At 45.1% G+C, this 13,637-nt stretch overlaps 1 protein-coding gene across 1 annotated transcript in view; it reads right to left on the bottom strand.

Moving 5' to 3' along the window:
• BMT2 (base methyltransferase of 25S rRNA 2 homolog) overlaps positions 1-13,637 on the bottom strand; it is a 102,973-nt gene that overhangs the window by 34,961 nt on the left and 54,375 nt on the right. The window contains exon 5 of the mRNA XM_019514553.1: positions 13,366-13,539. Coding sequence (XP_019370098.1) covers positions 13,366-13,539 — 174 coding nt within the window. The remainder of the gene's footprint in view (positions 1-13,365; positions 13,540-13,637) is intronic.

Genomic DNA, 13,637 nt, shown 5'->3' with positions numbered 1-13,637 from the left:
GGTGGGGTGGAGAAGGGGAAGGGGGAGAATGCTTGGTTCCATACTTTTGGGTTCTGAGAGGCTGGGAGGGCATGGTGAAGGGTTGTAGTCAAGTAGAGAATGAGGATTCAGCTGGTCATTAGAAAAAGATAGTTTTTATTGAACATGCAGTGCAAGGGGGCTCATTAGTAAAAAGTGCCAACAAAAGGGAACAGGAAAGTAGTGGAGCCACCAGCTGGAGGGGAGGGGAGGGGAGGGGAGGAAAAGGGAAGGGCAGGGAGTGATGTAGTGTGGGTTGCCTGAAGTACCAATCAGATCTGTATCATAGAATGCTTTGTGTCCAACACTGAACTGATGCACTGTGAACCAGTTTAAAAAGAGAACTGGATTTTCGAAGTATGCATCTGAACCATTTCAGGCAGCTTTAGATTGGTTTAACATGCTGGTTTAAACCATGCTTAAACCAGCCTAGGTGTTACATATGTCTATGTCCCCTGAGATGCCTGTCCTCTGTGCAGGGTCAGATGAAGAAACTTCACATGAGTCTAGAAGACTTGTTTATATGCTGAACAATTTAATAAGACCAGTAAAGACCAGAATAATAAGCTTGCAACCTTTTTTAAATAATAAACAATCAAGTTTAATAACCACAAAGTAGTTCACTTGGTATTCAAGAAAATTACAGGTTCTGCTTTGTTGTCTTGTATTTCAGTGAACAAAGTCTTTAACCACAAGGGCATGAAATATATATTATAAATATATAAATTACATATATTATATAAAATATATATAAATTAACATAAAGTAAGGTCTGTATCCTGTACTAACACATGCTTCACATTAGATTCTGTCTTTTTGCAGGACTAATAATGTAATAACTTAAAGAAAGAATTTTTTACTACTTACATACCATCATTAGGAGTTTGGATAAATGTTTAAAGTAGAATTGTACAGGAAATGGAAAAATGCACAGGTTACCAAGGAAGCATACCAGAAAATAGCAAGAACCTGCAAGAGGCAAAAATCAGGAAGGCAAAGAAAGAATGAGCTGCACCTGGCAGGGGAGGTTAAAGACAACAAGATGTTCTAGAAGTATGCCAGAAAAAAAAGCTAAGAAAACTGCAAGTCCAGGGCAAACTCTTAACAGAAGATACAAAGAAGACAGAGCTACTCAACTACTTTGCCTGTCTTCACAAAAAAAACCCCCAGACTGTAACCAGACACCTAGTAAGAATTATCTGGATAAGGAAGAGGACATACTCAGGGATGAGATAACAAGAGAGACAGTTAGAGAGTTTTGATGGGTTTGAGTTACTAGAAGTCACCAGGGCCTGATGAACTTCACATATTCACAGAAGTTTAGGGCTGGAAGGGACCATGTGAGATCATCAGGTCCAGCCCCCCTGCTCTGGGCAGGAAAGACTGCTGGGGTCAAATAACCCCAGCAAGGTGCGTGGCCAGTCTGCTTTTGAAGATCTCCAGGGTAGGTGCCTGCACCACCCCCACTGGGAGTCTATTCCAGAGTCTGGTCACACAAACTGTAAAGAAATTTTTCTTGATATCCAGTCTGAAACCTCTTTCTAGGAGTTTATGACTGTTGCACCTGGTTTTCCCCTGGGGCATTCTGGTGAATAATTGTTCACCTAGCCCCTGATATATATGTGTAAGCTGCCACCAAATCCCCCCAAAGCCTTCTTCTCTTTTCTAGACTGAACAGCCTTTCCTCATATGGTTTGCTCTTCAGGTCTACAATCATATGAGTGGCTCTTCTCTGGACTCTCTCAAGCTTCTCCACATCCTTCTTGAAGTGTGGCATCCAGAACTGGACGTAGTACTCCAGCATACCAAAGAAACTGCCAGAGGAGATCTCAGAGCCCTTGGCAATAATACTCATGAAACAGTGGAAGATGGGTGAGATATCAGTGGACTGGAAAAGGGCTAACATAGTAACCACCTTCCTTAAAAAAGGCAAAAAAGGAAGACCTGAGGAGCTACAGACTGGAATATCTGGGAAGTTACTGGACTATATCCCAAGGAAGTCCATTTCCAAGCATCTGGAAATGGAAACGCTTATCACAAACATCCACTGTGAGATTTACCAGGAGCAAGTAGTTTCAAACAAACTTGATGTCCTTTGACAAAGTAACTACCTGGGTGGATGAAGGAAACGCTGTGGATATAGTATAGTTGGACTAAGGTTTCTGACAAAGTCCCACAAGACCGTCTCAAAAGCAATATGGAAAAATGTGGGCTAGACAAAACCACTGTTAAGTGGCTAGACAACTGGCTCAATAGCTCTATGCAAAGGGTAATTATAAATGGATCCACATCAGAATAGCAGGAGGTTCCGAGTGGGTTTGTTTTGGGCCCAGGGCTTTTCAACATGTTTATTAAAGCTTTCTATGCCAGATTTCAATGCAGGCATAGAAAGCTTCTTGAGCAAGTTTGCGGATGACATGAAACTGGGAAGAACTGCAACTTACTGAAGGTTGTGAATGCAATTTAGAAGGACCTCAACTGGAAAACTGGCTTGGAGCTAACAAGATGAAGTTCAGTGTTGACAAATGCAAGGTGCTATACTGCTGGAGGAATAATCAAAAATACAAACACAATGGGTGACACCTGTCTGGATGGCAGCTCTACTGAGAAGTATCTAAGAGTCTTGGTAGATGACAGACTCCGAGTCTGCAGTGTGATGCAGCCGTACAGAAGATGAATGTGGTTTTGGGATGCAGCAACAGAAACCTTTTGCTGATCCCAAAAGAGATCAGACAATTTTTTTGAGGAAAGGTATATTAGCAACCACTGAGGATGGGAGTTACAGATACAGTCTTTGAATTAGAACTTCCTAGACCTTAAACTGAGGGTGGGCAATTGTTTTGGGCGGAGGGCCGCTTACCCAATTTTGGTAGGCTGTCGAGGGCCGCATGGGTAGCCCAGCCCCTTGACAGGTGCCCCACCCCCTGGTCACTATCTTGGGATTAATATCCCAGGGCTAACACCAGTGGGGCCCAGAGTGGGGCACAGGCTGGCAGGGGTCTGTGGGGCCAGGCTGGGCTGCACCAGCAGGGAGGGGTGAACTGGCCCAGCTCCAAAGAGCCCCTGCCAGCTGGGACCCCGTGTTCCTGCCACCCTGCTCTGGGCCCCACTGGCACTGGCCCCAGGACACTGGTGCGGGCCCTGTGCTCCCATTGGCTCCCCGTCCACTCACACCCAGGACCCCCCAGACCCATGGTACAGGTGGAGGGCAGCACTCTACCCCGACCCCCTGCTTGCCAGCGGGGAAGAAGCTGGTGCTGAGCATGGGGAAAAGCGGCCCCTTGCCTGCCCCATGGCTGGCGCCCCGCACTTCAGGCGCTTGCAGCCCGCGCAGGGCTGTCTGGAGCAGGCACAGGCAGCCTCATGCAAGCTGCACGTGGCTGCAGCCCAGGGCACTGGTCATGGGGCGGGCAAGCGCGCTCAGCACCAGCTTGTAACCCACCCCACTGCCAGCAGGGCTGGGTTACAAGCTGGTGCTGAGCACGGGTGGGGGCAGGGGTAAGAAAGCAGTCCCTCGCGTGCCCTATGCCCAGTGCCCCATGCTGCAGCTGCTCACAGCCTGCCTGGAGCTGCCTGTTCCGGACAGCCCCGCACAGGCTGTGAATGCTTGCAGCGCAGGGCACCAGGCATGGGGCGGAGAAGGGGCTGCCTTTCTCCAGGCAGGGAAAAAAACTGAGTGCAGCCCAGGGAAAAGCTGAGTGCATGTCCCTCCCTTTCCCCATACTGCAGGTGCTCGCAGCCCACGTGGGGCTGTCCATTTTTGACAGGAACCAAGGGCAGAGAAATATTGATTTTCTATATTTGAATAGCCTCATGGGCCGCATCTGGCCCACGGGCTGGATTTTGCCCACCCCCGCCTTAAATGCTGGAGGCTGAAACTAGAAGAGGAACAGTATTAAAAACCCCAGTCATACCCTGCTCACTTTCCTTTTTAGCATCCACTCTGCCAGTGTGCCACAATACTGGGCAAGAAAGACCTATGTTCTGATCCAATAAATGACTGTTCTTATATAGGTCTGGAAGCAGTAATTAGGGCTTGAAAGGCAAGCCATATGAGGAGACAAAAGCAAATCATGTTTATCTTGCAGAATAGGGTCATAAGAGGGGACATGATAGCAGTCTTCAACTACCTGAAAGGCTGCCCTAAAGGAGAGAGCAAATACCTTTTCTTCTGCAGGGTAGGACATGAACCCATTGCTTAAAATTGCAGCAAAGCAGGTTTAGATTGGCCATGAGGAAAAACTTCTTCACTGTTAGAACAGTGAGTAAGTGGAACAGTTTGCTTAAGGAAGTTGTTGAATCTCCATCATTGGAGGTGTTCAAGAAGAGGCTGGATAGGCATTGATCAGGCATGACATAGTCATAGCCGTGTCTATGTTGTAGTATGGGTATTTCTCATGTTTCTGCGCTTTGCTGGTTAGGGCCAGGAGGGAATATTTTCCCTTCCTGTTACTATATAGGTTAGGGAGTTTTTTAAGCCTCTCAGAAGCACTGGGTGTTGGCTGCAACCCAGGCTGGGGATTTTGACAGGTGTGCACCAACGGTCCTCTTAGGACTCAAATCCAGAGGTTTCTGGCAGGTCTCATCTCTGTTCAGGGGGTCAAACCAAGTGCCATATTTGGGATCAGGAAGAAATTTTACCTCATGGTCAGACTGGTATGAACTGTGGGAGTTTTTGCCTTCTATAGCAGGGGGTTTGGCCCTCTCCCCAGGATTTCTTCATCATATTTTAACAACCTCTGCAGCCACAGGATGGTCCCCATGGTTCCCCTGCTTAACCTAGGGCAGATTAGGGTGTTATGTCCAAGTTGACAGTCTACTTTTGGTAGGATGCGAGACAATGGGTTTGTATAAGGATGATTCTGCCTCAGGCAAGGAGTTGGAAATGACCTCTAGAGGTCCTTTCTGTCTTGGAAATTTGCTCTGTAAGTGCTGCCGGTGCAGAGGCTATCTTGTAAGCGTCATAGTAACAGGCCCTGCACGTGGCCTTTGCATGACCTATGGGCCTGTCACTCAAGGGTGACCTAGTTTCCCTGTCAGACGCATGCCCAGTGTGAGGGAGGATAACAGTGCGCATGCCCAGTTATGTTATATAATCAGACTAGAAAGTTCTGTGGAGTTTACATTCTGATTGGCTACCTAAATTCTGATAAAAGCCTAGTGAGCCCCTCCCATGAGGAGGAGAGACAGAGAGAGAGGGAGGAGAGACAGAGAGAGAGGGAGGAGAGACAGAGAGAGAGGGAGGAGAGACAGAGAGAGAGAGGGAAGAGAGACAGAGAGAGAGACCCGCGTAACTGGAGACAGAGGCTGACTCCTTCAGGGACTGTCCTTCAGTTAGGCCCTTGGGCCTATTGGCCTCTCTCCCCGCCTGGCATTCTGTATCGTTAACTGTACTGATCTTCGGCTTCCAACTATCTTCGACCACGATTCCGGATCACCCTTACGGACTTTGACTTCAACCTCGGCGTGACTTACCTGGCTCCTGACTTCGGCAATCATCTCGGCTACCCAACTGTTCTGTGGACTGGCGACACCGACGCGTTACAGTTCTGTTTGTTATTTGTCTTCCTTTATAAACTGTTGACCATCCCTGGGACTTACCTGACAGGCAGCCGCACCTATTCCCGGGCTCCGGCACCGGGAGTAGAAAGCAAGGGCCTGTCGGCGAACCCCGTGGGACAACAGGTTCCCCCTGTTGTGCGTTATTAACTGTAACTGAAGACTCCGTACCTGCGCTCTACCAAGCGTAAGTTAATAAACCTATTCAATTAAGGAACATCCAGCTTCTGTGTCACTCAGAACTCCACCGCCGCTAGACCCAGCCTGTTCATTCGGGTTCCACCGTGACACTTGGGACCCTTTCTCTGGGGAGGGAAACCCAGCACTTTCCAGCCCTACTTCTCTATGACTATGTAAATATTCCCCACTCCACCCCCACCAAAGAAAAGTGCTAAACTTGAAGGTTTAACTTAAAATTTAAAACCTCAAAACACAGTACTGGTTACTGGCTATTTAAGAGTAACAGGGTAATAAAAGAATATATAAAAATGCAGTTACCCAGTTTTAGTTGCTAATAATTCAGAAACAGGACCTTGAATCCTTAAGGTCTTTAAGCCCGTCTTTCAGAGGGAGGGGAATTACTGATGCTACCATGCTTTTGAGTCTAGCAGACCACAACACAGTTCAGTTTAGCACAGGTGAGAGTAATTATTTTGGCTGGAAGGCCGCTTAACAAGTTTTGGTGAGTTGTCAAGGGCCGCAAGGGTAGCCCCACAGATGCCCCGCCCACTGGTTCCCATCTTGGGATCAGAAGTCCCACCCCTAACCACTGACCTTTGCTGCCCCAAGACCCTCCCCTTGCCCCAGAAGTACTCCATTTGGAAATCTGGACGTACCTGCTTGCAGTAGGTGTTATTATAATACCCACTCCATCTACTATAACTTATTTTAATTTTATTTAAAAAATATTTTTGTCCTGGTTTGTGTTTGCATTGCATATCTAGAAGCAACTGAATAACAGCTCAAAATACTTTCTTACTCTTATTGGGTGTGGGGGAATAAAGGAGTATATGTGGTTGGGGATATGTGGTTGGAGTGTGTCAGAAGAGGCGAGTGTGGGTATGGTACGGGTGGGAGTGTGTGGGGGCTGTGGGAGGGTGTGTTTGGGGTATGGTGGGGGCATGGGAGGGTGTTGGTGTGCGTGTGGATATGGTGGGAGGTGGGAGTGTGTGTGTGGGGTTATGGTGGTGGGGTGGGAAGTGGGGAGCCAGCCCTGCCCATCCCATCTTGGCTGCAGCGTGAGGTTCCCGGCTGCAAGGTTGGGACCCACGTGGCAGTGTGAAGCCGACCTAGCCTGGCAGTGACACATGGTTCCTGGCTACAAGGCCAGGACCTGCAAGGAGCCAACCTGGCCGTCCTTAGCCTATCCTAGCACATATGGTACCCTACTGCATGGCTGGGACCCACGCAGCATGGCACACAGGGGCTGGGCCAAGCTGTCTCTGTGCTGCACTGTGCAGGTCCTGGCCTTACAGCCAGAACGCCGTGGTACTGGGACAGGCTAGGCTGGCCCCATGCCATGCCGTATGCAACCCAACCTTGCAGCAAAGAACTGCATGCTGCATCCAAGATGGGACAGAATGGATGGGGCTGGCTCCCCACTCCCAACCATACCCCCAACACACACCCACACACTTCCACAGCCCCCACCACAAGTTCCCACCCCTCCACCATAATCCCATACCCTACCACAGCCCCACTGCATGGCCGGGACCCACATGGCACAGCACAGAACCGGCCAGGCCCATCCCCTCCTAGCAACACATGGTTCCTGGCTGCACACTACAGTAACGGTAAGTTCCGTGCCATCAGGCTGGGCCAGCTGCGTGCCTCCACTTGGTTCTCCTGGCACTCTTGCCAGGAGTGGCACATGGAGGCACAGAGCCAGAGTCCCACAAGCCCCATGGACTGGGGCAATCCCCAGCGCTCTTCCCCTGCCCATTCTTATTTAAATTTCAACTCTCAGATGAGAGTGCACTGGGGAACAGCCACACAGTTGCCAGGACTTTCCTGTGCTGCCATGGGAAGCAGCAGCAGCAGCTGAGTCCAAGCACCTGCCCACCCCTGACCCAAACTGGGTCACTCCAGCTGGCAGCCTGAAAAAGGTTGCCAACTACTATTATAGAGAATGACTTTCTTCAGAATTATTGGCTTCTAGATGTCTCCCTTTTACTCAATCTATGGTTTCACATCTCTCTCCCTCACCCACAAGCAGCAAAAATTATAATTCTGTTTATTTTCCTGCTTCTATTTGCTGGTTTTTTAGCTAGCTTTGTAAATAGCTAGCCTCCTTACTGGTATTCAAAGTACTACACAATTAAAGAAAAAAAAAACATACAAAGGGACACATGAACACATAGCTCCAAATGTTATTGGTATGCCATCTACTCCATGGTCAAGCTAGAGACACACCTTCCACATGCAATACGCTAGCATTTATTTCCTTCAGCCATTTGCAAATACTCAGACCAGTCAGCATGGAGACAGCTCGCAGTAACTTTAAGATCAAAATTGTAGTAGAAACGAAATATTTTACTAAAGTTCCTGCCTAGTACTGTTCTACTCCTTTAATCCACCAGCCTGGTAGTCAAAAGAAATCAATCTACTTGGCTATTTCTTGTTCATAATCTCGTTATTTAAGCAATAGTTTCTCTTAAAACATTTGTGCCATTATCTTACAAGGCACTGAACCAAGATTTACTGATTGGCAAGTAGCCTGGATGTTTCCCTCCAGGATCTATCTTCAACATCCATTCCATATTACTTTCCTCCAATCATACAGTGTCCCAATAAGACCACCAAAATTTCATCTAATTCCTTTAATGCTTTGTCCTACATGGTATGAAATTAAGAATGTCGTAAAATGGATTATTTAATTAAAATGTCATTACTCCCTTAAAAGGTCTTCTTTCCATTCTTTTTAGCAGGTTTCACTTTTTCTTGAAGATTTTTGCAGGGAGGGGTTGTTTGTATATCAACTACTTAAATAATTAATTTTACCTACATCTCAATTTAGAACAGTCTCCTTCAGTACTACCTTTCTCACCAAATATTTTTAAAACTTTTCTCTTACACTCTTCAGCTGGTAATTAACTTATCTAAGATTCTGCTTGTTCCCGTTTCCATCCAAGTCTTCAACAGCTTTTTGTTAGGACTTTTTAAGTCTTGGGTACTTGGAAAAGTCTTTCAGGAAGCCACACTGCAGGAAGTGATCATTCTCTTCCAGAGGAACAATAGTCTCTTGCCCCATAAATATGCTGCTTTGTTCCACATTCATGGATGAACCCTTCCAGTGCATCATATTCCCTAGGTACTTCAATTCCCTCTCAACTCAGTTTCTTGAATTTTAATAACTATTTCTGTATTTTGTGAACCCTCTATGCTGAATTCAATTAACTTTTTACCATTGGGATAAAGTTTCTCATTACCATATTTTCCAGTCACTTCCTACAGGTACCTTTTCAGTTTTACACATTTATTCACTCAGGAGCACTTTGAAGATGTTATCACACCCCACTACTGATTTATTTTCCCCCACTTTTACCAAAAGGGAGACTCGAGCATTGCTAAGCTCTCTGGCAGAGATCAAACCCACCTACTTTCATATCACAGTTACAAGTATTTCTTTTATATTCCAAATGCAACCACAACTCAACATCTATGTGTTAGTAGTCCGAGCTTCTCTTGTTCGTTCACCATAGTCCTTGCATTCCTGCAGACGTATGTTCACATTCTTTTAAATACTAGGCAGGAAAATGAAGGAGGCTTTTGTTTATACAAAAACATATTTTATGCATCTGAGGTGTAGCTCAAAGCAGCCTCCTAACTGTATTCATTCTAATGCTACCAAACTGGTTTTGGCAGTAGTCTCTGATCTTGAATCCAACACAAGTACACATTACAGAATGACAAAAAAAACAGAGTTACCATGGAGTATATAATCAAAAATACGAAGCTATTACAGTTCATATAGCAAGTGACATACAAAGTCATTAACAGGGATCCTGTTTTTCTGTTTAAAAATTGCAAATTCTCCGATAAAAAACCCCAAATCTGCAAAGTGAAATCTCTCCCTCTCCCTATCAATTGAACGCAATGTTTTACAGATATATTTACAATTCTAAAGCAATTTGGAAAAATACCAGTGCCTCAAACACTATAATGAAACAAATTCTAAATACCTATAAATTCTGGTATTTGATTTTGGGACTTTTATCACAGAAGAAAAAAAAAAAAAAACAGAGCTCCCCCCGCCCCCTTCACTCACCAGGATGCAGGTCCAGGCCCCTCACTCCCAAGCTACAGCTCCCCAGCCCTTTCAGTGCCCCCTCAACTCCCTCCCCCCTGCCAGAGGGAGCTCTCAGCTGCCAGGGCTATGGAGCCAGAGACCCAGGTTCACAGCCCTCTGCCCCCACCACCCCTTCCACCAGTGCCTGAGTCCTGGCTGCCACCTGCGGGAGGTGGTAGCTACTGCGGTAGAGCAGACTGCAGAGCCCAGCTTCCCCATACTTGAGGGTAGTATGGCTAGAACAGAGCCCATGGGGGCAGGGGGGAAGGAGGAGGCTACGTAAGATGCCCACTGCAGGCTCAGGCTCTCCACCCTGCTGCCCTCCCCTGGGGGCTTCCATGGCACAGCGAGTGGGCCCAGTGCAGCAGAGCAGAGAGAAGCTGGGGAGGGAACCTCAGTGCCACTGCTGGGAGCTCTGCACCACCCTGGTGAGGTACTCCCTACCCGCCCAGCAGCAGGGTATGTGCCCCCCCACCCCTTGGTCAAAAGGGGGAAATTCTCGGGGGGGGGGGGTTCCTATTTTTTCATGGAAAACCTGGATCCCTGTTCATTAAAAGGTTTATTTAACATGCTATTGTCAAGCCAGGGACAGCATAGGCACTGGTATGCAGTTCTTAAATTACTGTAAGTTTCCCTGAATTCTGTCAAAGAAGGATCACCTATAAGATGACATTAAGGCAATCTCTATTATCAGTAATACATATTCTTGAGAGCCAAATTAGTGTAAACTGCGATGTATTATTTGATGTAGAAAAATTCCGCATTAAGAAATAGGCAGTTTCTGGTTTGTTTGGAACAAAATGGCAAAGCCATAATACAGCAAGACCAATAGTAGCTTTGGACTTGGACCAAACCTAAGCTAGCAATTAAAAAGGTAAGGCATATTAAGAATATGGCTCCACTTTTGACAAGGTTTAGATGAGATCACTGTAGTTACGATTCATAATAATGCTAAGAATCCATAAACTGCCACTATGAACTGTATGTCTCAAAAACAGAGCAAATACTGTGAAGTAGCATTATCTGAATATCAGCTCATTTACTTGTAAAATATGAATTAAACACAGAAATCTACTTACTCTTGAAATAAAGATCTAGTCATAAAAAAAATAAGTTTTCTATTTTATTATTATTTGCAGTTGCACATCTTCTAGACCACTATGTTTTTAGCTGCCAACCCTGTAAACTCAACTTGGAACCTTAGCTAAGTTCTTTTCAATTCCTATATAATCAAAAAATAGAAGTTCTGCAGTAAAGAACCCTGCTGTGTCATAAATCAGACCTGAATTTATCATCTCGCTGTTCTACAGCCATATTAGGTCTGCAACACTAGCAGCCAGAAAGCAAGCAGTGCAATCCTTTTTGCCACTAAAGTCAGCAGGTTTAACTTAATACACAAGTATGTTTAATGAATAGACAACGTTTTTGTTATGGTCAAGAACCATAATTAATCCACAACATATTTCTCATTGCAAGATCTACCCAGCCTTCCTTCTTAAACCTCCCTCTAGAATGTCCACAGCTCTGGCTAGTTACCGTAGGTATACCATGAGTGGTACTTTGCCTCCTTTTTCAAAGGATAGAAAAAGATTGTTATCATACAAGTTGTGCACAGCTAGAACCAGAAAATGTTACCAAACGTATCACTTGGTTTGTGCATGGGGCTCCAACCCCTTTGTTTATCATTGTGGCTAGAAAAGGTGTTTTGAGAATCAACTCTATATCCAGTTTCTTCTCTCCTGAACTCCTGAATCAAGTAGAATATGACAGTGTTGAAGGAGGTCAGGTAGTGGAATACACACAAAGAGATCATGCTTAAAAATTCCAGTTAATTAAAAGACACGTAACTTTTCTTCTTCAAATGTTTGTCCTTGTGTGCATTTAACTGCAGGAGATTCCTGAGCGGAAAGCTAAGGAAGTAGACAGGTGTTTGCAATCTTGTCACGTAGATTGAAGAAATACCCTGCCAAAAGAGGCATCCAATGGAAATGTATTAAAGCATAATGCACAGAATACCAGGCTACTGCCTTGCATGTCAATGACAGGCTTTTTAAAAGAAAGCAACTGAAGCTGCATAGGCCTTAGCTTTAATTCTTAAAAATCAGAAATAAGTATAATACAAAGAGAGATCCATTTCTGGGAGTATTTGGGTGCAGACTGCACCACCTTTCATTTTGCCAAAGATAAAAAAAACAGTCCTCTTAAATAGCTAATAAATAATTCCAGCTAATGTTATGCTGTTTAGGAAAATATGCAGTTAAGTAAATAGCTTGATTAAAATGGAACTGCAAGGCTATTTTGGGTAGAAATATCACGTGGTCTCAGTTTCATCATGATAAAAAATCCTGTGGGACACAAGTTGACCCAGTTCTCCCTCCTTTCTTAGGATTATAGGAAAGTACGGCTGGAAGGGAATTCATACGGTCACCTGACCATAGAGTAGACAACTTTTGCAGAGAAGTAAAGAAATACATAAGGAGGTTATAATACCACCAAGGGATTTTGTGTAGCCTGTTGTGAAACCCTTGGCCTTGCCCAGCCCAGGTGCAGGAGGCAGCCCAGGCTATGGTACATGCAGCCAGTCCTAGCATCCCTGAGCATGCAGCGGGGTTGGGGCACTGCAGCAGCCATACTCACTTCCCAGCAGCCCCAGCGGTGGCAGCTCCTTCCTGGTGCTGCTGCCAGTCTCTGCCACTGCCAGACCCACTGCTAGCCCCTGCTACCAGTCCCCACAGCTGCTGCTGCCCTGTCACTTCAGCCAATTTACTCCACAGCCACTGCTGGGGACACTGGATGGGGCAGGCAGATGGAGACACCAGGGAAACTGGCTGGGAGCTGCCCAGGCTGGTCATGCAGTGGGTTGGATGGGATGGGCCCATGGGCAGGTGGGGAGTGGCATCCAGCAGCAGGATTGGTGGGCAGGTCTGGGATTGCAGGGCAGTGACAAGGCAGAACAGAAGCAGAACAGTTCGGAAAGATACCTTAGAAAAATGTTGCATTTTTAAAAAGATAAATATTACAAAAAGTTAAGTAATTTAAAGTTAAGGTTACATATCAAATAGTTAATTAAAAGTAAACAATTAAGATAAAAAATCCTTGTCCATGAAGAATATTATATTCTTGTCCATCCATATTATATTTCTTAAAATAAGTGGACTGGTTTCCTCAGTATTCAAATGAATTACTTTTTTTTCCCCCCCAATGTTTCTTCTGTCTGTACATAAGAACACTAATGAAGTTAAACAGCTTTACACTTGAGGAAATGGTTGTTAAATTAAATAGACTTAACTGTCAATATCAGGCTATATTTTAAAAAAAACAAAAACCTAGTTTTAAATCATCACCTACTGACAAATACTATAGCAGTGTATATATTTCCTTCTTTCATGAACTTCTTTCCTAGAAAAGTTGGATTAGATTGATTTTATATAGTAAGGCATTGCAAATCCACAAAATTGAAAAAAAAATACTTTTATAGTAAAAAGAAAGTTACAACTTACTCTTCTGTTATGGCTTCATGATTTGTGAAGCTGAAGTTGGGCAACGGATCTTCAGTTTTAGGAGTCTGGTGAACGTTAAAGGCTGCTGGGGTCTTAGAGGCAAGAAGTGCTCTTTTCTCATCTTTTTCAAGTGCCTTCTTTTTTCCACCATTTTGAAAATATTCTCTGCACACGCTAAAAAAAAAACAACTCCCAAAAGTTATTTTAGTGTATTTGATGCAATTTGATGAAACTGAGCTATAATTGAGACTAAAAGGTACTTGAATTTTCAT

The sequence above is a fragment of the Gavialis gangeticus genome, unplaced genomic scaffold, assembly GCF_001723915.1.
Source record: "Gavialis gangeticus isolate Ggan-Ray unplaced genomic scaffold, GavGan_comp1, whole genome shotgun sequence".
NCBI classification, from domain to species: domain Eukaryota; kingdom Metazoa; phylum Chordata; order Crocodylia; family Gavialidae; genus Gavialis; species Gavialis gangeticus.
The sequence above is the reverse complement of the archived record's forward strand: the minus strand, read 5'-3'. Positions and strand labels throughout refer to the sequence as shown.